At 48.7% G+C, this 26,553-nt stretch overlaps 12 protein-coding genes across 12 annotated transcripts; 7 read left to right on the top strand and 5 right to left on the bottom strand.

The window, feature by feature from the left end:
* Positions 1-142: 142 nt before the first annotated feature.
* Positions 143-2,731, bottom strand: N7466_005772 (putative AP-1 adaptor complex subunit beta; the record flags this gene model as incomplete). Its single annotated transcript, XM_057165169.1, has 6 exons — positions 143-596; positions 657-1,587; positions 1,647-2,284; positions 2,351-2,482; positions 2,562-2,582; positions 2,661-2,731. 6 exons carry the CDS (start codon positions 2,729-2,731, stop codon positions 143-145), a joined length of 2,247 nt encoding a protein of 748 aa, XP_057020768.1.
* A 430-nt stretch (positions 2,732-3,161) lies between these two features.
* Positions 3,162-3,439, top strand: N7466_005771 (DUF5310 domain-containing protein; the record flags this gene model as incomplete). Its single annotated transcript, XM_057165168.1, has 3 exons — positions 3,162-3,164; positions 3,218-3,295; positions 3,353-3,439. 3 exons carry the CDS (start codon positions 3,162-3,164, stop codon positions 3,437-3,439), a joined length of 168 nt encoding a protein of 55 aa, XP_057020767.1.
* Positions 3,440-3,570: 131 nt separating this feature from the next.
* On the bottom strand, positions 3,571-4,713 carry N7466_005770 (putative transcriptional regulator; the record flags this gene model as incomplete). Its single annotated transcript, XM_057165167.1, has 2 exons — positions 3,571-4,377; positions 4,459-4,713. The coding sequence occupies 2 exons, from the start codon at positions 4,711-4,713 to the stop codon at positions 3,571-3,573; spliced, it is 1,062 nt and encodes a 353-aa protein (XP_057020766.1).
* A 1,065-nt stretch (positions 4,714-5,778) lies between these two features.
* On the top strand, positions 5,779-8,302 carry N7466_005769 (uncharacterized protein; the record flags this gene model as incomplete). Its single annotated transcript, XM_057165166.1, has 4 exons — positions 5,779-6,469; positions 6,501-6,558; positions 6,626-7,189; positions 7,246-8,302. The coding sequence occupies 4 exons, from the start codon at positions 5,779-5,781 to the stop codon at positions 8,300-8,302; spliced, it is 2,370 nt and encodes a 789-aa protein (XP_057020765.1).
* Positions 8,303-9,631: 1,329 nt separating this feature from the next.
* Positions 9,632-10,393, top strand: N7466_005768 (flavin-linked sulfhydryl oxidase; the record flags this gene model as incomplete). Its single annotated transcript, XM_057165165.1, has 2 exons — positions 9,632-9,780; positions 9,874-10,393. 2 exons carry the CDS (start codon positions 9,632-9,634, stop codon positions 10,391-10,393), a joined length of 669 nt encoding a protein of 222 aa, XP_057020764.1.
* A 504-nt stretch (positions 10,394-10,897) lies between these two features.
* N7466_005767 (coatomer subunit alpha) lies at positions 10,898-14,829 on the bottom strand (the record flags this gene model as incomplete). Its single annotated transcript, XM_057165164.1, has 5 exons — positions 10,898-12,833; positions 12,891-14,193; positions 14,258-14,577; positions 14,646-14,695; positions 14,800-14,829. 5 exons carry the CDS (start codon positions 14,827-14,829, stop codon positions 10,898-10,900), a joined length of 3,639 nt encoding a protein of 1,212 aa, XP_057020763.1.
* A 719-nt stretch (positions 14,830-15,548) lies between these two features.
* N7466_005766 (uncharacterized protein) lies at positions 15,549-16,229 on the top strand (the record flags this gene model as incomplete). Its single annotated transcript, XM_057165163.1, has 1 exon — positions 15,549-16,229. The coding sequence occupies one exon, from the start codon at positions 15,549-15,551 to the stop codon at positions 16,227-16,229; it is 681 nt and encodes a 226-aa protein (XP_057020762.1).
* Positions 16,230-16,494: 265 nt separating this feature from the next.
* N7466_005765 (uncharacterized protein) lies at positions 16,495-17,939 on the top strand (the record flags this gene model as incomplete). Its single annotated transcript, XM_057165162.1, has 3 exons — positions 16,495-17,525; positions 17,585-17,799; positions 17,860-17,939. 3 exons carry the CDS (start codon positions 16,495-16,497, stop codon positions 17,937-17,939), a joined length of 1,326 nt encoding a protein of 441 aa, XP_057020761.1.
* Positions 17,940-18,476: 537 nt separating this feature from the next.
* Positions 18,477-19,887, bottom strand: N7466_005764 (putative tubulin-specific chaperone c; the record flags this gene model as incomplete). The annotated part of the gene is made up of 4 exons (XM_057165161.1): positions 18,477-18,683; positions 18,761-19,483; positions 19,539-19,699; positions 19,767-19,887. The coding sequence occupies 4 exons, from the start codon at positions 19,885-19,887 to the stop codon at positions 18,477-18,479; spliced, it is 1,212 nt and encodes a 403-aa protein (XP_057020760.1).
* A 1,337-nt stretch (positions 19,888-21,224) lies between these two features.
* On the top strand, positions 21,225-23,026 carry N7466_005763 (S53 family peptidase; the record flags this gene model as incomplete). Its single annotated transcript, XM_057165160.1, has 2 exons — positions 21,225-22,711; positions 22,762-23,026. The coding sequence occupies 2 exons, from the start codon at positions 21,225-21,227 to the stop codon at positions 23,024-23,026; spliced, it is 1,752 nt and encodes a 583-aa protein (XP_057020759.1).
* A 323-nt stretch (positions 23,027-23,349) lies between these two features.
* rpnL (proteasome regulatory particle lid subunit rpnL) lies at positions 23,350-24,254 on the top strand (the record flags this gene model as incomplete). The annotated part of the gene is made up of 2 exons (XM_057165159.1): positions 23,350-23,916; positions 23,976-24,254. 2 exons carry the CDS (start codon positions 23,350-23,352, stop codon positions 24,252-24,254), a joined length of 846 nt encoding a protein of 281 aa, XP_057020758.1.
* Positions 24,255-24,508: 254 nt separating this feature from the next.
* N7466_005761 (uncharacterized protein) lies at positions 24,509-25,869 on the bottom strand (the record flags this gene model as incomplete). The annotated part of the gene is made up of 2 exons (XM_057165158.1): positions 24,509-25,553; positions 25,664-25,869. The coding sequence occupies 2 exons, from the start codon at positions 25,867-25,869 to the stop codon at positions 24,509-24,511; spliced, it is 1,251 nt and encodes a 416-aa protein (XP_057020757.1).
* Between the last annotated feature and the right edge of the window lie 684 nt (positions 25,870-26,553).

Genomic DNA, 26,553 nt, shown 5'->3' with positions numbered 1-26,553 from the left:
GATAAGAAAAAAAATTAAACATGTAAAAAAAAACACCATTCTATCTCGTTCTGTTCAGATCCTCGCTTGCGAAACATGGATATAATAAACAACCAGCAGAGTTCTACACTGGGCTGGGAACGCTATACCCTATAACAACCGTCTAGAAGAGAGACAAAATGTCCTCGTTAGTCTTCTTGGACTGGTTGTCATTCGCTGGGGAGGTATTGCCGGACAGGTCGAGGCCAGAGAACCCATTCATCAAATCACCAGCAGCACCCCCGCCGTTCGCACCACTGAACGAGGGCTGGGCTGCTCCAGAATCTCCAAACACTCCTAACAAGTCATCCAAGTTATTGCTACCTGAGGGGGCGGGGGCCGAAGCAGGTGCGCCAACGGCAGGTGACTGCACCCGGACCGGAGTACCAGCGAGACCCTCCAAGCCGGACATACCACCAGCTTCGTTATTCTGCGCGGATGCCGGGGCACCGCCGTCGAAATCGATGTCCAGCAAGTTCTCGACGTTGTTTTGCGCTTGCGCAGAGGGGGTAGTGCCGCTGACTGCTGCAGCGGCAGCGGCAGCCAGTGGGTTCTCGCGGGCATTCTGGAGTTGTTCCCTAAATTTAAAATTAGTATATGTGTAGTAAGATTAGACAAGGGTAATTGGGTAAACGTACTCGATAGCGGCGCGTTGAACGGCATCCGCACCGAAGCGGCCTTGTCCAATAAACTGCTCTGGGGGCTTGTGGTATACGGATGATAGGGTAGAAAGCTCCTGGAGGAGTTGGTCCAGAAGGGCTGGCGGTAAGGAGTGGATGGTTGTGACAATAGGGGGCTTATCGGAGAGAACGATATCCTTGGTAGCGTTCTGGTCGCTGGTGTTGGACAGAAGACGCCAGTAGATGTAGGCTCTGTCACGGACATCCGGGTTGTCATTCTCGGCGGTCGCGGCCTGGAGAACACGCTGTACCAGGCCTTGAGCCTTCTCAGGTCGCTTAAGGAAGAGCTTAACTACAGCTGTAAGAATTTGTAGCTGAGTCTGAGAGAACTCCTCGTTGAATCCATCCACAAAGCCACCAAGAATATCACCTGCGTTGCTGATCTTCTCGGCATATTGTCCGACAATCCAGATCAAGGCTGCGCGGGCATTGGGCTCATCCAATTCGTCAATGCACTGGCACAGAGTCGGAATGATGCCCTCATAACCAGGGTACTTTCGGAAGATATCCCGGATGACGACAATGGCCTCCTGGACAACATAATTCACCTTCAAGTTGATTAAATCCAAAAGCGTGTTCACGCACTTCTCACTGGCGCTTTCAATCTTAATGGCAACCTGGCCAATCGCCTTGACGGCGCGCCGCACAAAGTCCATGTCAACCTCCATGGCGTATTCTTTCAATTCGGCCAAGAGTTGGTCCACGTTGCGATCATTGGCTATCCGTACCATAATCTCCAACTTTTGGAATTTAACGTATGGTGGATCGTTGTATTTGCAGAAGAAGACGCGCAGCTCCTTGTTTAGAATATCAGGCTGCTTCTGCAGCAAAAGATCAATGTTTCTCAAAGCCACATATTGGACTTCGTATTGAGAAGATACCAATGTCACTGATCGTTTTTTGGTTAGTTTCCGGTAATCTGTGGGACGGGTTTGTGTTTTTACATACCTAGAGGAGGTGCCATCTTTTTGAGATATGTCTTCGCCAACTCTGGGCCGACATACTTCATGTGCAAGAAAACAACCTTGACTGCCGCAAGAACTACACTGGAGTTCACATGCTGGAATTGGGGGGCAACTCGCTCACAAATGTGTTCCGACTCTTTTACATCGAGCGCCCGGTACTCAGCTAGTGTCGAGAGAATGGTCACACGACCCCATTCTGTGCATTCGTTCAATGCCATAAGCATCTTTCGTAGTGTATTAGCTGTAACTTGAAGAGCTCCAAGTTCAGTCGCCGAGTGGTGGATTTCCGCAAGTGCGGTCACCGAGTTGGCCACCACCATCGGGTTGGGGTCACCGATCATCTCCTGCAGCATCTCCAAAAATCCATTTTCGAGACACAAGTTGGGGTTGAGGTCAAAGAGCTTGGCAACGCAAATGGCGGCAGTTTTACGGACATACGGCGACTCGTCGCGAAGGGTCTTGCGCAGCGGTTCCTCCATGTAGTCCACCATCTTCTCCACACGGATACAACCCATGGTACGAATGGCGAGTGCGCGAACCAGGGGGTTAGGGTCCTCCGAGTCCTGGACGAATGTGTTGACAGCGAGAATGCAGAGATCGGGGTGTGACTTGGCGTAGTTCCTATACAATTCCAGTGGTCAGCGTATGCGGTCCCCCTTATGCTTATGGTATCCGGATAATACCCACATGAGGTAAAGGTAGACCAGCTTCTTCTGCTCCAGATCGGCAGTTGCAATATTCTTCAGGACATCGGGGAAGAGAGCAGAGACGTCCTTGCCGAGAGTCATGGCCATGATTGTCTTCTGGATAGACTCTTTCCTGTTGGATGTGTTAGCCTTGCCACACCATCCCCCCCAGACAAATTCATAACATCCTCGAGTTTGGTGAGTATTCGTACCGTTCGTAAGCATACTGGGAACTATTCTATCAATTAGCATGGTCGCTCATCCATCATGGCTATGCAGCCACGTATGGTCGGATGGGGGTAACTGCATACACAAGGCCAGCTCGCAATTCAAACGTCTCTCCTTTCCGAGGCACCGCAAAGGCGCCGCGAATTTTGTTCATCGCCATAATAAAGGGTGATTAGCTTCAGCTCCGACTTTGTCGTGCTTCCACCAGAGGGGTCGGGGATGTCGGGGGTCGTAGGGAGTCGAGTAATTGGGAGACTGCGGGGAATTAATTGCGAGCTTCCACCGGTCGCGCGACTTCGGAAGTGAGGAAAATGCGATTGGCGAACAGGATTTAAACCATTCCCCCCTCTGCGGTCAGGTACATTGAAAAAGGAGAAAAGGAGAAAAGGAGAGAATGGGGTTGCGGGAGGATTTTCGGATGACGAAAGAAAGAGGTGAGAGAGTGTTTGGGCAATCAAAAGTTGTCCACAAATGGTGGGCTCTGGACCTTCCCGCTTTACCAAAGCTTTGGGCTTATACGTTCAAGGGAATCCTTCTTTCATCACTTCTCCTCTATCAGCCTTACTAGTTGCACTTGTACTTAAATGGTCAGTCTGGTTGCTTTATTTACAGCATTTCTCAAAGTTAACATAATTTCTAGGCTAATCTTCCTAACCTGCGACGTCTCTTCGTCGAGGCGCGCACTGAAGTCGAAGAGAATGAGTACTCTCGGACAGCGGTATATTCCTCTTTCTATGGCTTGAAACCCATACGCGGGCTCTGACAAAGATGGCAGTTCTACAACCTAGTCCTCTTCATTTCATCCATCGCGGTCTTTAGCTTGGCAGCTCAGCGCATGAGTGGACAAAAGGCCTGCCGGTGAAGCAGTATAATACTGCGCGCGACAGGGGGAAAGCATTCGAACAAAGATACCCATGGCATTGGTCATTATGAATACAAATGGCTAAACACAATTGATACAATTGAAATCACGCTGTTGATCCAGTGATTTTATCAGTCCGACTCCTCACCATCGCTCTCCAGGAATGCGAGCGCCTGTCGGCCTCGGGCGGCTGCTCGGCGTCGAGGCGGCCCCTCGTCTTCTTCTGCGTCTCCGCTATCCTTTCCCCATTGTTTCGCACCTTGTTGGATCTGCTCCAGGTCCGCCTTCAGCTCTCGCTCTTCGCGAATCTGATTTGCTTTCTCTTGCGAGTACCGCCCTGTCATGCCAGCACCCTCGAGCATTCCTTTGAGATGCTTGATCTTCGCCTTTGCGGTATCATAAGGCGCCAGCTCGCGGAACCACATCTTGCGAATACCACATTTCACCAGCCACCCTTGTAAACGCTTGATCTCTGCGTGATCTGGATTGTCCTCGTCCTTGGATTTAGGTTTGGCTTTGGGTGCAGGCTTCTTCTTTTCTTTCTTGGAAGACGCCTCGGTGCTCTTTCGTCGCTGACGCTTGGGCTTGGGTTCTTCGTCCAGGACCACAGACATTTCGCTTTCGGAGTCTTCTTTGACAACTTCCGACGATTTCACCGCACCGGAATCTTGTTCACCACCCGAACCATCTGACTCGGCTATGTCCGGTTTTGTAACTTCTTTCTCACTATCATTATCAGATTGCGCCGTAACCTCCTCATTCTCATCATCCGAAACCGGGGTCCGGGTCTTCTGGCGCTTTCTTGGCTTGGGTGCACTTTCACTCTTGGATCGCTTAGGCAGCGCGGTATTTTTCGGTTGCGGTTTCGGAGGTGGAGATGGGGATGGAGTTTTTTGGGCTGGCTCAGCTTCGGCGTCTGGCTCATTTTCCTGCACGTCCTATGTCATCAATATTCTATGTTAGTACTGGTCAAGGACAGGTGACGTGCATGCCAATTGAAACGTAAAAACATTTCTTACCACTTCGGCCTTGATGATCTGTTCGCTTCGTGCCTTCAAATCTGCTGTGCTCCTAAAGTACCCCTCTGTGAGACCAAGCTTCTTCTCCACGGCAAGTCGTACACGTTTCATAGTGAGCTCCTCCAAGTTGCCAGATTTGTAAACCCCCGCGACTTCATCGCGCAACGCCTGTTCAATCTGTTTATTAGAAGGCGTCGAAGAAACATCTGGTTCCGCCTCTGATTCAGAGTCCGACAGCTTGTATTTGGGTGCCATGGCGTGTCTCGCCAGTCGTCGCAAACGTTCTTGGTGGGGCGTCAAAGGAAACCAGTTCTGATTTCACTATGATGCGATAAAAGCGACTTCTCCGAGGAATGCGAATGTCGCGATAGGCCAATTTTTTGGGATTGAAGAGGATTTTTCAAAGTTGACACGTTCAGTCGCGTGGTCCTGGATGAACGTTGGCGTTGCAGGAACGATGACAAAGCTTATCGGCAATCAGCGCGTTTGCTTGTCTTATCCATCAACTGGCCAAAATGGAGGTCAACCCTACCACATACTAGTAAATATTGGCCAGAACGACCTTGTCTTCAAATGTTCATTTAATTATTTATAGTACTTTCTTTTGAATACAGTGTCGTTTCGGGTCTTGGGAGGTGACTAACTAGGCAGAGTGGCTGGAATATCCTTAAGTGTATGTACATAGCCATTACTTCAGGTATATGTTCCATGAACCCATTGGGTTTGTACATTTACATAGCCCGTATCCATACAATGTTTCAATGTGCAATTGATTATACCCAGTACCTACTAGATATTCAAATGTTTACCATCTACACACGTATTCCAAGGTCCTCGAGGTCAATATTTAGAATGTATTGATAGTTACCCATTTACATACTATATACAAGTGTATTTTAAAGACATGTTGAAAATCACACCTGCTTGAGCATCAGTCCCGCAATTTAGAAGGTTCAAGCCCTCTAGGGAGGTCATTGACACAGGAGGATACCCCCAACTGCATACAGTTGACTGTAGTAGCTACTAACTTCTCCACAAGTCGTATGAAAAATGTGGGAGTTGAATGTTTATCCAAAATCTAGTATGGAAATCAGGGTTTTAGTGTACCTAGTACGGGCACCAATCTGACACCATGGGCTGATGGACCCTTAAGTGGATCCTCTCTAACTAGTAAAATTACCCCGCCTAAGCACTGGTTCAAATGTTAGCGAAAAATAAGCATTACCTATCCTGCCAAATATCGGGTTGATAAAGATAACTTGTGCATAGAGAAAAGTCTGGATAAATAGTGCATGCGCTTTGGTCGCACATCACACAACAATGGCCGATCCCATATCCATCATAGGCCTGATTGCGGACGTCAGTGATATCATATCGTCTCTTATCAAGTACGCCAAAGCGGTACAGAGTGCAAGATCCGAGATGCTAAAGTTGAGCGAAGAAATGTTTGCCTTGCGAGGCATCCTCGACCACCTGGCCGCACAATCTTCGTCGGAAAAACATCTAGAGGTCTATCATATCGAGTCAGAGGGTTCAGTGCCCTTCAACGAAGACATCATGAACAGAGTCCTCCAAACGACCAAAGACTTCCTCACCTCCCTCTTGAAAGAGCTACAACCAGCTAAAACTAAGCTGCGGAGCTTGAAGCAGAAGCTTGAATGGCCCTTCACGCAGGAAACAATCAATGGTCATCTTACGCGACTGGAAAGAGTGAAGTCATGGTTGATACTTGTTATTACTGCAGATCATGCAGCCCTTGAGAGGGGTATGCAGCAAGAGATTGGGGCCCTGACCAGATCTTTGACTGAGGATTTGAAAATTCGAGAGCAGGAAAGAAAACAGATAGCGAACCGTGAATTGTTCGAATGGATTGCCCCAGTAAGCCCTTCTAATTCGCATCTGCGCGCAACTGAGGGACACAACATTCCATCTGGGAAGTGGTTCATTGGTGGACATCTGAAGCATTGGCTGCGGTACGGTGATAAGAAGCTCTTCTTTCTTGTGGGAAAATGTATGCTGGTCCCGTTTCATTCACCTCGAAGATACCAATAGAGAGTTTGCTAATAAAATCTTAGCGGGAACTGGAAAAACCACCTTATTGTGAGTCACCTGCTATTGGCTGAGTTGCAAGATTACATTCAAGTGGATTCAATTAATACTATTATAGTGCTCAGTGTGTTGACGAACTTGTCTCCATGGCTTCGCATGACGAAAGCATCAATTTTGCCTATTTCTACTGCACTATAGGCAATTCGGCCTCTCAAAACCTAGCCAATGTGTTAGGATCGATAGTGGCTCAACTTTCCGGGAAAGACGACTTCATACTCGACAATATCCGACAAATCTACCACGGTATCCCCAAATCTCAAGCCCACAAGCGGACCATTGATATCACTGCACTGGAAGATGCTATCATCAAGTCTGCTTCCGGAAAGACGCAGATCGTCGTTCTGGTTGATGCCATTAACGAGAGCCATGATATCAGGCATATAGAGATATCTCTGTTGAAGCTGGCCAGTCTGTCCCCAAATATTCGTATCATGATCACAACAACATTAACCATGGTATACCCTGGAGACGTTGAGTGGCTCAACATCAACGCGGAGATGATGGCCGGCGATATTAAAGCCTACATCGACCATCGACTAGAATATGATGAGGCACTGAAGGACAGGAAGCCTGAGTTTAAATCCGAAATTCGAAAGACATTAGCGGACAATGCCGATGGATCGTAAGTTGTCAATTTTTATATTCTCCTGTTATGTAAGGTTACTTATTGTCGAGCAGATTCCGTTGGGTACAGCTTTCTATGGAAAACATATGTGCCCAGAGAACAGCTAGATCAATGCATAACGCTCTACGCAATCTACCGGGAACGCTTCGTGAGATGTACGCCAAAACACTAGATCAGATATCTCTGGATGACAGACCATTTGTCCGAGAGGCACTGTTCTGGATTAGCTTTGCCCAAGATCACCTTTTTGCAAGTCAAATGCTCACACTGGACGTCCTGAACGAAGTGGTGGTCCTAGATGAAGAATATACCACACTGGACGAAGACATGATGCTGGTTCCCGCTCAAGTTCTCCTTGATATATGCCAGGGCCTCATAACCCAGGACCAAGCTGGCAGCGTCACCCTCGCCCATTCCTCCATCAAAGACTTCCTGACATCTGACTGGATTAAATCTTCGCGCGTCAGTTACTTCAGCATGGACCCACAAACCGCAAATACCATCATAATGCGAAAGTGTCTTGCCTATCTATGCCTCGACAACTTCCAAAGCGGGTATACATCAAGAGGGCAAATATTCCGACGCTTGAAGAATTACAAATCCCTCAAATACGCATCGTTCATGTGGCCCAAATATGCTGCCGCGGCCGAGCTTGGAGATAGCGAGCGGCGCTTAGTGCAGAAGTTCTTTGATACCAGACATCTTCCTCGTCAAGGAAACTTTGGTACTTGGATGCAAGTTCTGATGCCTTCGGTGGATCCCTCGAGAGTCGAAACCACGCATCCCTTGTACTATGCCAGCTCGTATGGCTTGACTTCTGTGGTCAAGATGATTCTTGAATTCGATACCGATCTTGATATCAATGCCCCAGGAGGTCGAGTGGGTGCTACTGCTGTTTTCGCTGCTAGCAATCGCCAAAACTTTGATACGACGGATCTACTCCTGAAAGCAGGCGCAGACCCAAGGATTGTGGATCCAGGAACAGGTTGGACTGTTTTCAACTTGTCTCAAATGTCAAAATGGTCTGGCCTCAAAGGTCCTTTGTCTGACTGGTTATCTGGTCAAGAGAGTTCAGTGCAAGAGGAGTATAGAGCGAAATATAGTATTTGAAGAAAACTATTTGCCATATGACGTCCGCCGGCTAGCAATGCGGTTTTCAACATTTGAATGTATATATGATCAATCCCATGCAGAAACCATCCTTGGATTCTGGCAGTAGGAATGGATCTGAAGCTCGGGTGGCACAATTGGCTAGCGCGTGGAGCTTTTACCTTACGAGATTGTTAAATTTCAAAATGTTCAAGGACCTACGGCATAGTTCCTCACTTCCTTCCCAGGCCAATTCTTAATTTCACATAGTTCCACAGGCTCCTAGTAGTTATAGGCCAGGTCTTATTTCCACACGCCTAGAATCGCGCATAGCTTAATAAAGTCTATAGTTTCAACTTCACAGTATAGGCCAGGTCTCATTTCCACACACCTAGAATCGCGCATAGCTTAGTAAAGTCCATAGTTCCATAACTAGTTACATTCCTACTATAAGCCAGGTCTTATTTCCATACGCCCAGAATTACGTGTAGCCCTGAAGACCAGGTATAAGGATATGTGCTTCTAATGACTTAATATTCTAAACATCGTATTAGGCAATGCGCAAAAACTTCAGATAAAAATAATTCTATATTAGAAAAAGTGACTTAATATTCTAAATATTTAAAAAATTCCATGTTGGACAAGTGACTTCAAATGTTAATTTTCTAAATATTTAATTTAAAGTAATTGATGAAAAATATAATGTATTTTTGGTAAACTCAACGAACACCTCCAAATATTGTTCAAATGTTTCAGGGGCCCAAAACTTAAGGTATCACTGCACCAAATATGGCCAATAGCTCATACTCAACTTGAAGACTTAAACCAGATTTGATGTTTTGTGGTTGAGATATAGGATCTACTTTACTATGTATTTCAGGGTTGGTCGCATGCTTACACTGGCCGTGAGCTTACCGATTACGTTATGTCATTTTTCAATAAAAGTTCGCATTTTTACTATATACGGCCCGTTTGCTAACAAAATTAAACGATTTTTCTTATCCTCAACTTCAATGTTTAAAGGTATGCAACTCTACTAGCAAAAAATATGCCAGAATTTTTAATCATAGAAAGTACTCATTTACTAATTATTTATAACTTAACAATGATCAGAAAAGAAGTTTACATATAAAGTTGTTGAAATAATTGTAACCACAGAGGGCGAGTTTTGCCATTTTTTGCGGGAAAAAGAAAAGTGGGGAAACACTTTTGTCACCCTATGTACGAACAAGTGTAGAAACAAAACACTAACTCCGCCGGACCGCCGATCCCGCCGCAAACCGCATTAGAAATCACCAACTTACCTCTTCAACTTCCTTGTGAAAGACAACCCCCCTGCCCACCTTCAAAATGGCAGAAGTCTCTCCAGAGCAGCTTAACTCCCTGAGAGGACAAGCCCACCTTTTCACCCAACAATCACCCGCAGCCCCCGCCAAGCAATCGCAAGAAGGCGACTCAGCCCTACCGAAAGGCGTTGTCCTAGACAAAGATGGCAAACCGTAAGGAACCAACCAACCCTGCAAAGCATTCTTGAATGCCCAAAAACACCACCTAGCCTCAATAAAGCTCACATATTCTTCTCACCTTATCAGCTGCCGAACCTGCACCTCCGTCTCCTCATGGCGCGCCTTGACAAAGCAAGCCAAAGCCGACTCTCCATCTTCAAGCGCAAGCACAAACTCAAGCGCTGCAACCTCAACAACAGCCCCCACAGTCCCCCTCGCTGCACCGGCCTCTTCTTCCGCACCCTCTATCCCCGCAGACTGCCCGCCCGATGTTGAAGCGCTGGGCCGTTCTACCTGGACTCTCCTGCACACGATGGCAGCGACGTACCCCGAAAAGGCAGACACGCAACAGCAATCTGATATGCAGGGATTCTTGAGTCTGTTCTCAAAACTCTACCCCTGCTGGGTATGCGCGGATGATTTCAAGTCGTGGATGGCGCACCCGAGTGGACGGAATAAGCCGAAGGTGGGCGGGCGTGCGGAGTTTGGGTGGTGGATGTGCGAGGCGCATAATGAGGTCAATCGCAAGCTGGGGAAGAAGGAGTTTGATTGTCGCTTCTGGGAGGAGAGGTGGCGGAGTGGATGGAAGGATGGGAGGTGTGATTAGGTGGGGATGTGGATGGAATGAATGATCGTCTGACTATTGCCTCGGAATTGATCACTCTAGATAGATGGATAGATGGGGCGGATTGGATCGGACTATGGTCCTTGATCTTTGCTCTTGTGGTTATAGGATATCTCCACCCTTTGTACAATATGCATTCTGAAGTTTTTTATATAGACCTTTATATTATTTGTATACTACTACTCAAATCGACTCAGCGGGAAATACTTGTTGCTGGAATCATTTTACACGGATCAATGATAGTGGCAATAACGTTCGAAAAAGAATAAATTCGCATAAACCTGAACCGCTAAACAATTATAATCCGGGTACAAAGACGTCTAGACAGGGTGTGAAAGCAGGATATTTTGTCTCCCAAAAAAGCGCCGCCAAACACACAACTTCTCCCACTGCACGAAGATGGAAGAGCAACCCATTTTGTACCTTCATGCCAGGAGAAAGAAAAAAGAAAGCTAGGGGAAACCGTCAAACTTCATCATGTTGAATTTAAAGGCCAGGGACGAATAGACGCAGGCCACTGGCTGGGGCGCCAATCTCAGTGACCTCGGATATCCGGCAGACGCTGCCCTTGTACTGTTCGTGGTACTTGGCACCTGTGAAGAGGTCGGTGACGCAGGGCGAACCGCTGAAGATAGGGGTGTAAGAAGCAGCGCAGATTTCGAACTCAGCGAACTGATCAAATTCGATGTCGATCGCATCCGACGGGTTGCGTTCACACTGGGCCTTGATCCTGCGGGCCTGGTCCAGAAGCTTGGCGGAGCCACCGTTAGCCAGCATACGGTTGGCGAAGCCCAAGGCGGAGTTGTAGTTCTTGTTGGCAAATGAGAACTTCATAGCAGCCATCAACGCCAATTGACGGTGAGCAACCTCCAACTTAGGAATGGTAAAGTAAGCGGACAGTTCAAGGCTGCGCTTGAGGCCTGCTTCGGAATCGGTAGAAACTGAACGGCGCTCAAGCTCAATAGACATGGCAAGGATGTACTCCCGGGCAGTGGAAATGATGCTCTTTGCTTGTTCCACCTCTTCCTCAGAGGAGACGGTGTTGACAAGAAGCGTGTGCAAAATACGCTTGAAGACCTTCACGCCCTCTTCCAACTTGTTGGAACGCATGGCAGCGTAACCTTCTTGCAGGTCAACGCTAGCAATGGTCTCTAGATCACGGGGAATGATGGGAAGAACCTTGCGGCTATCTGTCTCTTCGGTAGTTCTTCGGACATAGTTGACCAGGGGTGGCAAGCCGGTACTGGCAGGAAGATAGGTCTTGGAGGCCTTGTAGACCTCAAGGAATCGATCCTTCAGAGGGGCAAATTGCACAGCACCCACCTGTCGGTTGAGGAGCTGCATAGCAGTGTCGAAAGAGCCAGCCGCAACATGGTCAGCTGCCAGTGGAGAGTTACGAGCCCACAGATCAGCCTCGGAACTCCCCGCACCAGCCTCAGCGCTTTCCACATTAACGAACTCAACATCTTCCTCAACATTGACATCATCACCCATGTCCCAACCAGAGGCATCTTCTTCCTCATCTTCCAGGGTATCCTTAGCAAGAGTAGCCTCTGTTTCATCTTCTCCAAATTCAATGGCATCGCCAACAGTCTCCTCATCGCCAGCACCAACCTCTCCGAGGAGGGCCTTTTCGAATGAAGAGTGACCGGCAGCCTTGACAGGCCACTTTGACTTGAAGGTAGAAACAATAGGGCGAGGGGTCTGGAGGGGCTGTTCGAGAGCGGGCAGTCCAATCTGGTCTTCAGTCAGGCCACAGGACTCTAGAATGGACTCGGCCTCTTCGGTCAAGCCATGTGACTTAGCGGTGAGGTAGGCTAAGGGATACAAGTCAACCTCCTTGAACATCTGGATGCGGTCCTCAACATCTCCCCGGTAGAGGGCGTTTTGGAAACGAGAAGTGAAGTCGCCCCGGTGCTCAGCAATCTTAGCCATGCGAGAAAGTTTCTCCTGGTCACCAGTCGCAAGATAGAGGAAGGAGAGCTTGTCGAAGTTTCGCTGCTTCTGGTAGGTCATTTCGACGACCTGATGGTTACCATGAGCCAAGGCCTCGGCGCCAAGTCGGCTCCAGAAGTTGGGACGGTCAAGCTCGCGGGCCATCTCGATAGCAACATCCAGGTTTCCACACTCAAGGGCCAAGTCGAAGCGGGTTTGCGGGTCTTGAACGAACTGCAGAGCAATCTCCGGGTAACCCTTCTTCTGTAGGTAAGAGATGATACTCTGACCAACCAAGCTGGAGTTCTTAATAATCTGCAACATCTCATCGTAGTTACGCTTGACCAAAGATAGCTTGAAGCGGTATTCGGTAGGATCGATATCGAGAATCTTGGGCTGGGCGTTGCGGTCGAGGCAGTAAACGCTACGTCCCTTGACGCGGACAAGGTAGACAGTTTGATCCAGAGTGCGAATAATTCCGTTGTCACTGTTAAAAAAAATATTAGCATCTCGTGTCCAAAGAATGTTCGTGTCGAATACATACCCGTTCAATAGAGAATACTTGATGTGGTTCAAGGTGGAGTAAATCAGGACACCGGCATCATCCCAAGTTGCGCTCTTGATGCGAATAGTCTCATGCAATGTGCTGACTTGCTCTAGGGTCTTGGTGACAATGGTCACATTGTGCTTGCTGAGCAGAGCACAGTAGAGGCCGTCGTTGGACCAGACAACGTACTTCACGCCGCTAACGGTAACTTCTGCAAGTTGCTTCTTTTGTTGGATATCGAAGAGAACAACAGTGGTGGGGGTGATGAACAGGAGGCAACCAGTGCCGCCGAAGTAGATGTCAGTTGTGCCAGCAGGTGGTGTGATAGTCTTGGTGGTGGAGTTGCTGAGATCCTTAATGTCAACCTGCTGAGTCGCAGGGTTGAAGACTGCGAAACGGTTACGGGCAACAAAGACGGCAGAGGTAGCCTGGCCACGCTTAACATCGGTTGGCTCAACCGCGCCAGTCGCATCACGGGGGAGGTGGATCAATTCGTAAGTTCCGCTATCGGCAGGAGATGTGACAAGGATGGCACGCTCGGCCGGGTTGTAGGAAACGGTACGTGGGGGGATCCAGGGCGAGCCCAGCTTGCGCAAAGAAAGCATTGGGGGTGACTCGACATTCTTTCCAAAGTCGTATGACTTGACATGCTTCTCCTTGGTGATGTAGAACAACTGGTTCTGGTAGACGGCCGATGCGGGTCGCTCACGCTCCAGCTTGAACACCATAACACCAGTGTCGTGGCCAGCGGCGAACAGGTTGATCTTGGGGTGGGCAGCAATCACCCAAAACCTATCGGAATCGCGCTTGAAGGATTGGACGGAGGTTCGCTTGTTGAGGTCCCATACACGAATGGTCTTGTCTTCGCCGACGGAAAGAATGAGGTCCTGGTGCGGGTGGAACAAAGCGGCAGAGGCGTTCTGGAAATGACCACGGCAAGTGTCGACTTCCCAAGCCTTGGTTTCACTCATTCGCCAGAGCTTAACTAGACGATCATCTCCTGCTGAGACGATCAATGGCAATGTGGGGTGGAACGAAACCCAGTTTACTCCGCGGTCATGGCCCTCTAGAACGAACTTCACAATAGCATCTGTGTTGCCGAACATATCTGCCTGGTTGGGGTTGGCTCGCGCCATCTGGTCTTCGAAGGAAACGGATGTTGGGGCGGAATGCTTCTTTCGCAGGCCGGAAATATCCCAGATACGGACAGACTGATCGAGCGAAGCGGAGGCGATGAGGTCGTCGGTGGGGTGGAACTGGGCGCACATAACATAGTGGTTGTGACCAGTCATAGTACAGACTGAGAAAGGAGCGCAGCATTAGTAGAGTACTGGGCTATGAAATAGAGAGCTTGCACCACTTACTCAGGGAGCGATTCTGCCAGTTCCAGATTCGAATGGTCTGGTCATCAGAGGCAGACAGAATCCAGGGGAGTTCGGGGTGGAAGAAAACGGTGCGCACGTAATCCAAATGACCGTTCAATGTGAAAAGACATCTCCGGGTCTGGTAGTTCCAAACCTTGATCTTATAATCATCACCTCCGGACACAAACAGGGGTTGAGTTGGGTGGAAATCAACACCGCGGACTGGGCCATCATGTTCTTCGAACCGGTCAATGAGGGTTCCCATGCGATAGTCCCATAACTGGATGGTGGAGGAGTGGAGGGAAACGAGAATCCATGGCCTGGCATTGAGGTTAGCGGATATGCTCCAGCTTGTTGGTGTGTAGGTGTCCCCGCGGGACGGACTGACCGTGTCGGGTGGAAGGCAATTCCCTTGGCTCTGGAGGATTTGGACTCAAACTGCGCGACAGATGAAAGTTAGCAGATGCAATTGAGCCAAGGGGGCACAGCACGGTACAGTGGAGATGGCTGCTCTAGCATCGGGGATATCGAGGGGCGTTTACCTTAGTGAGCATGTTTGGGGATGACTGCATCTTGAAAGACCTGGCCGGAGCCGCACCGAACAGTCGCAAGCTCCGCACGCGAGATGAAATGAAATCAGAGAATCAACCAGTGCATCCACTTGCCAGAGTGGAATAAAAGGGCAAGGCGCAACAGTGGTTGGATACCTATGCTTGAGCGTAGCAAGCGTAACAAGGTAAACTAAACGTGGACTTAATGTGTAAGCGAATCGTGCCAGCCAATCATGCCCGCGGGCGGTGAGCGGTCAGGGGGAAAAGGGTCCGTGTTAAGATCGAATCTATACACTAGTCACTATTTTGTATATGGAGCTTTTAATTTGTGGTGTAAAATCATTATTGGAATTCTAGAAACCGACCAAGGCTCGATTTCAGTAGCTCTTTCAGCGTTGGTTTCTTTATTACTGGTTGCGGCGGTTCTTTATTGGTGAGCCGGGGCACCTAAACATCTCCCCGCTGCTGGAAACATCTGGAACACGTACGATTTGACGATCATACCAAAGAAACTTCTATCTCTTTTATATACTGTCTCTACCCCCTTTCCCTTTTCAACTGACCTAGACTCTGCTTTCTTGCATTCCAAATATCACTATTTTCTTTGCCTTCTATAACTGTGATAATTGGTAGCGAATCTTGACCTACTGGTGACGTGATGCTTCCCGAGTGTCGTGGCGCCTAAAGTTATACATATTTCGATCACATACCTCAAAACTCTACTACCCGATCGTATGAAAATGGAAGACCTCGAATCAAGCAATATTACATTCGAGCCAAATAATTCGGCACAATCTTCACCATTTGTCGCCACGGACGATGCATCTGATTCTCCAACGGACTATAGCGGACATAGTTTGAATGGGTCGGGCCCGTCCACGCCTATGACTGCCGATTGCTTGGATATAGCACCGGAAATACCGAATATAAACGTGTATTATCCCTATGATATCGAGGAGCCAGATGATGCATGTGAGATCGACACTGCTGCTCAAAACCTGGGTTTGCCAGACTCCTTTGAGAGGTGGCAGCGCGACCTTCTAGAATACATGAATGACCTGGGTAACAGCCCACCAAAACGAAATATCCCAAGGCCTTTGATGGGTCCTATGAGAGGCCAGAAGCGCAAATCTGGGAGCATGTCCGGAGTTGGGCACCACTCATCGTTACACACCCAGCACTCGATATCGAAAGCCGGACCAGGCGAAGGGCCAATACCCGTGCCTGGTTTGTGTCCAAAGCGACGACGGAGACGAAGTAATCCTTCGGGTGGCTCTACGAAGGTTCTGCATTCGGTTAATTTGGATGAGACCCATGAAAATGGAGGTGATGGGAGCTCGAGCTCAGATCAGTGGTCAACCGATAGCAGTTCCGATACGACACACGAGCCCGCCTTAGCCGACGAAATGGACATTGACTGAATCGGAGAATTCAGCATTTAGAAATCACCCGACTCTCTCCAGTGTCATCCCATTGGTTCCTTTTGTGATTGACAAAAGATGATCAAACGCGTCGTGAGAAAACATGACGTCATTTACATATCATGAGGTTCTAGCCATGAGCCTATTTCCACCTGTGAAATATATCAGTGGTGGTCTGTGGAGAATTTATGAATCTTTCTTTCTTCACTGTTATATACATGTGATTTATCATCTATGGTTATTGAGATCACAATTCAATACAACCATGACAACTCGAGCATCGGCACGCCAGGCCGCACAGAAGGCCAAGGAAGCCATCACCAACATGATGGGAGGCGGCGGAAGTGGAGGCGGCTCTTCTGAATCTAAGCACGAAGCTCAGGTACAGCAGCCACCTCAGCCCTCTCAGCCCAACAAACAAGCAGATATCCAGGAACATGAACCGCCGAGAGAGGACAGTGCAGGCCCGTCGATGGGTGGGATGTCTGCCACGAAACCAGTTGAACAGAGGATGCCGGGCGGTATTCCCGGAACACACGATCCAGTCGACCCTTTCTTCCCTCCAGCTCATGAGCTTGGGTCCGTCCCTAGGCCAGCCCCACATGACCTACCGGAAGTTCAACCAATCCCCAGAGACTCCAGGATGGGCAGTATCCCAGGAACCAGCTATAGTGTCGAACAGCCTGCCGAGGCTGGATTGTACAAGGAGTCTGGCGTTCGCAAATCGGAAGTGAGGGAGAGTGCCGTCTCATCCAGTATCAAGGAAAAGGGCATCATCTACTTCTTTTTTCGGCCGCGTGTCAACATAGAAGATCCGCAGGGCATGGGCGACGTTGCGCGGAGTTTCTTCGTGCTTCGTCCTACTCCCCTCGGTGCAGACTTGGATGATGATCAGGGGCCAATGGATAAGGATGCCCGGTGTCGCTTGGTGATGCTTCCGAAAAAAAAGTTTCCTACCTCAGCCAAGGAAAGGGACATGGCATTCGTGGAGAAAGCAGAGCAATCGGTCATAGATCTCCAAGATAGCTTCATCGCGGGTAGCACATACCAGACTGATACTCAGGGTGAACGTACCATTGAAGAGGCCAGACCCTATGCAGAAGGAGTTTATGCGATCACATCATCGAAACATGCATCCCATCTCGCTTACCAAATGACCATCCCTACCAAACTAGGTGAAATTCAAGAGAACTTTGGTCTTTGCCAGCGAGGAAGCTGGATCGTGCAATCAAAAAATCCAAAGTTCCCTGGTCCACCTCTTGGTCAACCACCCAAGGATGTTGATTACCCTGAATCGTAAGTGCTATTTGTCCCGTACCATGCACCATCAAGCTTGTTCTGATCAGTTCTTCCAGCCTGCTCGAGAAATTCGGCGATCTCAGATGGATTCCTCTTGAACCTGAATTCATCAATTACCCCAATGCACAAATCCTGATGATCGGGGGCGAAATGGACAGATGGGGCAAAGCGGCGACAGCTGAAGGGCATAAGCAGGCAGATGAGCCAGAGCCTGGACAGGAGATAGAGAAACTCGCCGAAGAAAATGAACACCGAATCGAGCATCTACGGGGTAAGCTTCCACGATGAACAATTTTATCTTTGCTGTGGCGCATCTAACGATCATATACAGGCAACGAAACGGTGTTCCAGGATCTTGGCATGTGTGCAGATCACTACCACGCCCTTCCCACCACATGGAGCGGTGTTTAATTCGGCGACCTGGTTAAACCAGGATGGAGGTGAAATACTAGGCTAAAAAAGTAGCAAAATAATCATGTTAAAAGGGTTCAAGGCTGTTGAGCGCCAGGGCCAGCTTGGAAGGTCACTTTGTATCAACCAAGAATTCTCGATAAAAATAATTCTGCGCGGAGATGGTTGAGGAATAAGAATATGATATCGACTTCGGGACCTTGTAGCTACATGTATGGATCCATTTTACGCGACTGCCAGTCACCTGGGCAGGAGGTATTTGCATCATAATTCATTCCCTCGTATTGCTAGAGTAGTAAATCAGGAATATCATAAGAAAAGTGTAGATTGCCGGCTAATCAATCAACTGATTGCGCCATACAGTGGACATCAAAAGATAATAAAACCCTGGAAGCAAATAAGCATGACATGGAATAAATAAGAAGCTAGCATTCAAAGATATTGGCCGAGCGTTGCAGTCGATTGAATTGAAATCATCGGTTACGTGACTTTTTGATTTTGGAAAACGGTTACTGGAGTAAGAAGTTGAGACGATACTTATCCCTGCACAAGTTTGATGGCTCGCAAGATATCGTCAAGCGACCAGCCCGGCCCGCCGGGAACGATCTCTGTCCATACTTCTTCTGGTATAGCATCGCTTGGGTCCAATAAGCTCCAATTGGGGCTTGGTTCGGGTTTGATCCATTTGAAGTCCTCCACCTGACTCCAATGGTCTTGGTGATCTGGGCGGTCATGATCCAGAGCCTGAAAAAGTGAATACCAGTTTAGCATATCATCTTGCCCAGTCAAAACGCAAACAACAAGAAATCAAAAAAACTTACATGGGCTTTGGGAGTCCGGCCAAAGCGAATATCCGAGCAGTCCTCGATGATCGGGTTGCTTGAGCAGCTGAGATAAACATCGACATTCTTGCAGTGATGCATGCGGAACTGGCGGCAAGAGACTACTATGACGCTATTCTCAACACCAGTGATGTGGGCAGGACCATTGACTTGATTGCAGATTAAAAGACTCTGCTTGATATCCCTTATAGTCAAGCTGGCATACGGCTTTCCATTCACGGTGGGAATAGACATGTCCACAATACAGTGTCTGAGAGCAGTCATCGAGGCGGGAACTGAAGATGTTGATCCCGAAGCCGGAAGCATGATGTGCAGATTGTGGTGGTTATCCACCGAGACCGAAGAAATGCCACTGGCTGCGAAGCCCGATCGGGGCTTCGCATCGGGTGATGCCTTCTCATTGCCTCCAAGCAGAGTTCCAGAGTGTGAAGTAGGCGTGATCTCGGGTCTTGCCCAATGCTGTTTATCCGGCTCATTCAACGGAGTGGAGGGATAGTTCGGGGTGTGGTTGGCAGAAGACCCAACCGAGGATGCGCCTGGGGATCGATAACCGGCAACAGTCCGACGGCCCTGGGCAGCCAACGTCGCTGCATCATGCAAAGAAATAGCAGACGCATTCTTCTTGGTTTTGAAGCTAAATTTTGAACGAGGCTCGAATGATGCACGGATCTCGGTCAATTTGTCTTGTAAGGCTTTGATGGCCTGGGAAACAATGGTCAGCTACGCGACTCAAATATTGATGATTTCAACGGAATACCTCAGCGTAGACTCTTTGATCGTAAGTCGGGATGTAACTGGCGGCATCCTTCACTTCATTTGAAAGCCGCACGATTCCAGCAAGGCAGTGGTCTGTCGCATCGGCTCGTTCTCCGCCTACTAGGGACGTGTCGGCGAGACGGTCCATCGAATTCTGCAAGGCTTAAGGATTTGTGTTAGTACTTTCATCCGTATTGAAGTGATTGGGTGATGAGAAATGGGAACATACAGGTGATTTCATGCTGGAAGTACCGGAAGAACCGTTCCTTCAAGGGAATATCAGACTTCGAGATGGTTTGGTTGTCGGCCGATAGCCGGCGAGCTTGCTGAGCTACTTCCGACTCCGTCATGATAGATGAGATGATATAAGGTAAGAAATGTTGAAAGTTGGAAGTTGGAAGATGAGAATACCAAACCAAGACGCGGAATGTAGTTTAGTAGGAATGACGTCGACTCGATCTCAGGCGAATCATGCCACCCCGCAATTTGAAGATGATTTGTCTGGATATTGACCAGGGTTCAAGATAGATGATTTGTTTTGAAGGACCAAGAGCGGTTGAGAAGGATTGTGATTAGTCGTACAGATTTTGTCAAGCTAAGTAAGACCGGTCAACCTATGCGCAATCTCCACGCGCGCGGCTTATAACAGAAAGCTGATAAATGTTGATAACTGACAACGGGCAGCTGAGCTATTCACCACATCAAGATTCAGCATGGAAACGTACCTTCTGGACTATCTCTGCTGATATGTTGTCAAATCACCCAGGCCGTTTAAATGTGGGGAGTGAGACACCGCTGCACACACTTAAACTCTTGCATTGGCCGTGACGTCGATCATCCCGCATCTCGGAGTTTCGGATGATCCGCAATTCACGTCCTCAGGCCACAAGGCATCAGGTTTTTACTTCTCACTGATATGATATATCCGACTAGCAAGGCCAATTTGTGAATATCTCAGCTCACGCTCAATTGCAAGGAGGTTCGGTTGCCTACTAGTATACACCCAGGGCTGAGTCCCGGAAGATACTGGAGCTTTTGAGATGATCTCATCTATGGCTATTTTCATGTTCGACATTCAATATAAGTGTTATAATTTTCTATATCTAGCCAGAGCCCGACATGATTGTCTCAGCGATCCGGTCCATGAAAACATAGACCGAGATTGAATCATCCTTCAAGTGAAAGTAGCTTCAATCCTTGTCTAATGTGTACATAGAGCTTTGTTCAATTTCAATGTTCAAAGGGGTGGCCCTCGGGTAGTACCCGTGGACCCCGCTGGGGCCATCCCCATGTAGGTACCCACAATTACCTCCAATCAACTTAAAACACCTCTAGAACTCATCATGCTGGCTTTACTCCGACATAGATATGGATGGTGACTTGTCCTTTATTTTTACCTGCGGTACTCCGTGAACGGAATGTAAATCTCAATTCTTTAGCCCGAATAACTAGACAATGATACATAAACTGTCACCATTGTACCACTTTTTGAAGCACACCATCCGCTTGTGTGACCCATTCGCAGGGTCCTTCTTACTAGCAGATATTGGAAATTGGCAGTTATAGAGAGATCTCCAGACTGGTTTCATTTAAAAAGTCCAGATATCCGTCAGTTGTGCAGAGAACCATCTCGGATTATTGCAACTGGTTGAACCATTACAAGCGTACCTATCAGTAGGTCGACATGATGTTCTCCAAATTTAAATTTCACGTATTTCTTTTTTGCGGCATCAAATTGGCGTTGGCGGGTGCTTCGACCCATCAAGTTGTCGAGCAGCTAGAAGATGCCCCGTCTGGTTGGATTAAAGGCGACAAGCCATCGCCTGCGGCTATGATAAGATTCCGCCTCGCGGTGAACCATCCAGACATAGCGACGTTTGAACAAGACGTCATTGACCTTTCCACGCCAGGCCATCCTAGATATGGTCAACACATGAGCCGTGAGCAAGTGAGACAATCGCTACGTCCATCTTCAGATGTGTCAAATCAGATTCTTTCCTGGTTGAATTCGGAAAACATCTCACCGGACTCTATTGAACTTGACGGGAACTGGATCATGTTCCAAGCTGCCGTTTCTCAGGCAGAAAGAATGTTGAACACCGAATTTTGTTCCTTCAAGAACAAAAATAGTAACACGACGGCTGTAAGAGCTCTTGAATATTCAGTACCAACTGATCTTCACTCTCACATTCTGTTAATTCAACCCACGACCCGCTTCGGAGACTGCAATTCCCTGCGCGGCTTGGGCGATGAGCCGCCTCTCCTTGCAACGGCAGAAGACTTGGCTGCGGGATGCGGAACAGTTGTTACACCCAGTTGCTTGCGATATTTGTACGGCCTTGATAACACAACGGCAACACCCGATCTTCGGAACCGACTGGGAATAGCGGGTTTCTTGGAGGAGTATGCTCGCCATGGTGACCTCTTTCAGTTTTTGCAAGTATATGCGCCTGAGCAGATAGACGCGAATTTCACCGTTGTTTCTATAAATGGCGGCCAGAACGACGAGAACTCTTCCAAGGATAGCATCGAGGCCAGCTTGGACCTCCAGTACGCCATTTCGATAGCGTATCGGGCATTTGTGACAATTTACACCACTGGTGGCCGCGGACCCGTGGTATCTGATGGCGAAGGAGTAACAGCCATTTCCACCAATGAACCCTACCTCGAGCAACTTCACCATCTGGTCAACCTTCCAGACAATGAACTCCCAGCTGTTATAACAATGTCGTACGGCGAATCCGAACAGAGCGTCCCAAAATCGTACGCTACCGCAAGCTGCAATCTATTTGCTCAGCTCGGTGCACGAGGGGTCTCTGTCATTTTCAGCAGCGGGGATTCTGGACCTGGAAGTTCATGTCAAAGCAACGATGGAAGCTATCGAGCCAAGTTTCTCCCTACTTGGCCGGCATCTTGTCCATTTGTTACATCCGTTGGTGGAACTACCGGGATAGGACCAGAAACAGCAATTGGCTTTTCTGGGGGTGGGTTTTCGGATTATTTCGGTCGGCCATCATATCAAGATCGTCCGGTCCAAAGTTTCTTGAACAGAAATGGTGCTCAATGGAAGGGCCTCTTCAACCCTGCTGGCAGAGGTATTCCTGACATTTCAGCCCAAGCGGCCCGCTTCATGGTTCGAGACCATGGCGTATATGTGGTTGTCGGAGGAACAAGGTTCGTACACCTTTAGCCCAAATGAGTGGATAATGCTGATGGTCATGTAGCGCTTCTGCACCGGTAATTGCCGGGATAATATCTCAGCTAAATGCAATTAGATTGGCACATGGGAAGTCTCGGTTAGGATTCATCAACCCATGGTTGTATACAACGGGGCAAAGTGGTTTGACAGATATCATAGAAGGGGGATCGCGAGGTTGTGCAGGATCTCCTGTCCACAATGCTGGTTGGAATGCCACAGTTGGGTGGGATCCGGTGACAGGCTTGGGTACACCGTTCTTCCCGATGCTAGAAGAGCTGGCAATGTTCTGAGGGGGTTCCAGGGGATGTCATTGGATGTGATGAATGGAGTGTGACAGTCTAATATGTTGGGGTAAAATATCTCCCGATTAAATTGAAGCCTTTTAAATTTCGAAATAACTACAGTAAGCCAACTGGCTAGAGATTTAAGGGTCACGTGGGGCCAAGCTGACCGCCCACGGCAGCTCCGTCATGTCATCAAGTGCTGGGCCAACTCACATCATCCACAGCTTTCCATATTATTTCGCTTGTTCTTGCAGTCTCACCCTTGGGTTGTTTGGATCCATTCCCCCCTATACCCTAAATTTACCCTCACCGCATCCTCCACACGCATCATGTCCGACCTCAACACTCTTGTCCCCGAGCTCCAGAACGCTCTTGAGCGCAAACAGCTCGATGCCGCCAACACTCTCCTTAGCAAAGCCAAGCGCGCCCTTCTCATCCAAAACGCCTTGATCCCCACTCCCTCCACACCCTCCCAGCTTGTTGTTCTTGCCCGGCAGGTACTTGAGCTTGGCGCCCTCGCCTCGATCCGACAAACCGATGCCCAGACCTTCACAAGATATTATCAACAGCTGCAACCCTTCTACGACCTCGAGCGACACGTTGGTGGACCAGGGCAACCCGCAGCCCAAGTTGATTCCAGCACAAGCAACCGCAGCAAGATCACAGGATTGTACCTGCTGCTTCTGTTGAGCAGTGGTGACAGTGCCAACTTCCACACTGTGCTGGAGGGACTGGTTGAAGAGGCTAGCTTGAAGGGTGGCCGCATTGAGGATGATACCTACATCAAGTATCCCGTTGAGCTGGAGCGGAACCTGATGGAGGGTAGCTATGATAAAGTGTGGCGGGAGACTAAGTCCGAGCGCGTGCCGGATGAAGATTTCGGCCTTTTCTCCAATGTCAGTCGTCATTATTCGCCTTTAACATGAATTACTGACTAAATAATTCCTTCGTTTAGGTTCTTATCGATACTATCCGCAGCGAGATCGCAGACTGCTCCGAGATGGCTTACCCCTCCCTTCCTATCTCCAACGCCAAGAACCTCCTGTTCCTCGAGTCGGAGGGCGCAGTCATCGAGTTTGCTCAGCAGCGTGGATGGATTCTCCGCGATGGACGGATATACTTCCCTGTTGAGCCCGAAGCTGCCACTAGGTCCGAGAAGGATATCCTGGTGGCCAGCGGAACCGTGATTGAGAATACACTAGGCTACGCTCGGGAGTTGGAGACAATTGTTTAATATGGAACACCACGAAGATGGCGTTTCAGCAATGGATATGAATGATTACATTGGTTCTTTTTTTCGATCTCGTCCTGGTCTTCGGGCGCATGGGTGTTTGCACACCGGTTGCATTTATTGTAATCTGATCTGGCGTTTCTATGGGAAAGGATCTATTGATAGAGTCACATTTTGTGGTTTGGAGCGTAGTAGTAGATCATGTGTAACCAGAAAGCCACTATTCCATGGTTTGATTGCAGATGTTTCTCATTTTGCTATACGGTGACTCGCCAGACGCAAAGCCGACGATCATAGAAACTACTCGACACACAAAGCAGCTCGGACAATGCTTGTGATGTGTCCGATTGTTCCGACTTCGCGCCCTTCCACACATCACTTGCGTAATTCATACTTTCATGCTCTGTAAACTCCGCCAGAACCTGAATATCCCATTCCGCTGGACCTTGCCCTTGCTTCTGTTGAGTAATTTGCACCACTCTTGTCCCAGCGTGCATACAGCTCGCAAGGACAACGAACTGGCGCTCTAGGCTATCCTCGGGGCCAGGAACTTCAGTTGATGATAGTAATTGTAACCGCCATACGCCGCCACCTAAGCCCTGCTCGGCAAGTACCTCACCTCGCCGGGACGCGTGGTATACCCGCAGACTTTCGTCGTAGCTCCCTGTCAACAAAATAGGTGCTTCGTCTACCATGTCGACCTCAAGAGGAAGGATTGCTGTTACACCAGCCGTGTGGTGACGAGCCCGGTCGTCATGCTCAAGCAGGAGTGGTGCCAGTGGCTCATCATCATCGTCCGACCCACCATTGTTATTCTGGAAGCGGCGGGTATGGAGCGACCCAAAGTCATTTCCTGTAAACATGAAAGGAATAACCCCGTCAGTGTGTTCCTCTGCATTCACAGGACCCTGTTTGATTGCGGCCAGCGCAACAAACCAAACCTCGATCATTTGCTGAGCTTGATACGAGCCCCATTCTTCAATCTCATTTTCATCTGAGATGTTTTCATTCGTGCCAAAGACGGTTGTCTGACTGTCAGAGAAGGTAACGGCGAAGCCGTCAGATGCCGGCTGGGGGAACCAATCCTGTGGGGCCCATACGAAGAAGAGAGCCGGGATGGAGGTATCTTCGTGGATCTGTTTAGACCAGATATGATTTATGGTTGGTTGTGTTGAATCATCAGAGACGCTGAACAGGGCTGCGAGGCCAGTGCTGCCCACGATGGCAAACTTGTTTTTCTCCCTTGGGTGAAAGTGGAGATCGAAGACCGCGTAGGGGAGTGCTAGTCTATGTTTCAAGGATCTAAGGAATGAAGGTTAACTTAAATTGACCGATATCAAGCCTGGAACTAGACCCGGGGGTGGCGAATACACCGGGGGAGGGGCTAGACTGCAATGCTTATGCTTACATACAGTACATTGGTGTTCGGGTCTAATTTCCATAGTTGCAGGCTTCCAGTCTTGGTCTGCTGAATTTCTCCACTTTCATTCTTTGTCTCAGAAAGGAGATAAGTGCCCACCACAAAGTGGTCACGGATCTCTGGGCAGAATTCAAGACAGCTGGGCGGCTGGTCTAGAAAGACCGTCGTCTGGGATTTGGGCTGGAGAATGCCAGCCATTGTGACTTTATTGACAGATTTCAAGGGACCAAGGGTTAAAATTATCTCGTGCTGGATGTTGATGACACGAGGGGCAGGAGGTTGAATTGAAAATTGATGTCATTAGACTGGGTCAGTCCCGTACCCACGCCTCTTCGGAATCTAGTAGATGAGAGCGTTTGGAACTGAATGGAAACCACCCTAGATACCTCTGATGATCTGATGTTCATCAATTGATATAAAGTGGTGCGGTGTTTCGAGACAGAAAAGATATGTGAAGTTATCCGAGTGGGGCGGTGAATGCTCCACAGTCGAATCAAGCACTTTTTGAGGTTTTAGATCCCTTTCAAACGCGAGGTATGCTGCCGTATGCAACTATATTTGGCTCGAGTTTCTTGCATGACCACGCAAGGGCCACAAGGCTGGGTGGGCCACAGGGGGAAGAAGATCACTAGGTGATAATTACCACTTCTCGCATGCAAGCCCGAGGTATTTTCCACACCTGCTAATCATTGTTGTACGACATAGTTCAATGCGACCAATCAGAAGCCATTGTCAATCAGAAATTCACCTCAAAGCCATTCTATTGGTCCCATAGTTACCAAGTCAACTGACAAGAATGGAAGAAGTCCTTGCAGATGATCTTATCGGTGTTAGGTGGTCTAGGCCGACCCTGGGGGAAGCTCGTCTTCATGTGTTTCGCCT

This window comes from Penicillium verhagenii (genome assembly GCF_028828195.1).
Source record: "Penicillium verhagenii strain IBT 33310 chromosome Unknown utg000006l_segment0_segment0, whole genome shotgun sequence".
NCBI lineage: Eukaryota > Fungi > Ascomycota > Eurotiomycetes > Eurotiales > Aspergillaceae > Penicillium > Penicillium verhagenii.
This window is presented reverse-complemented; position numbering and strand designations above follow the sequence as displayed.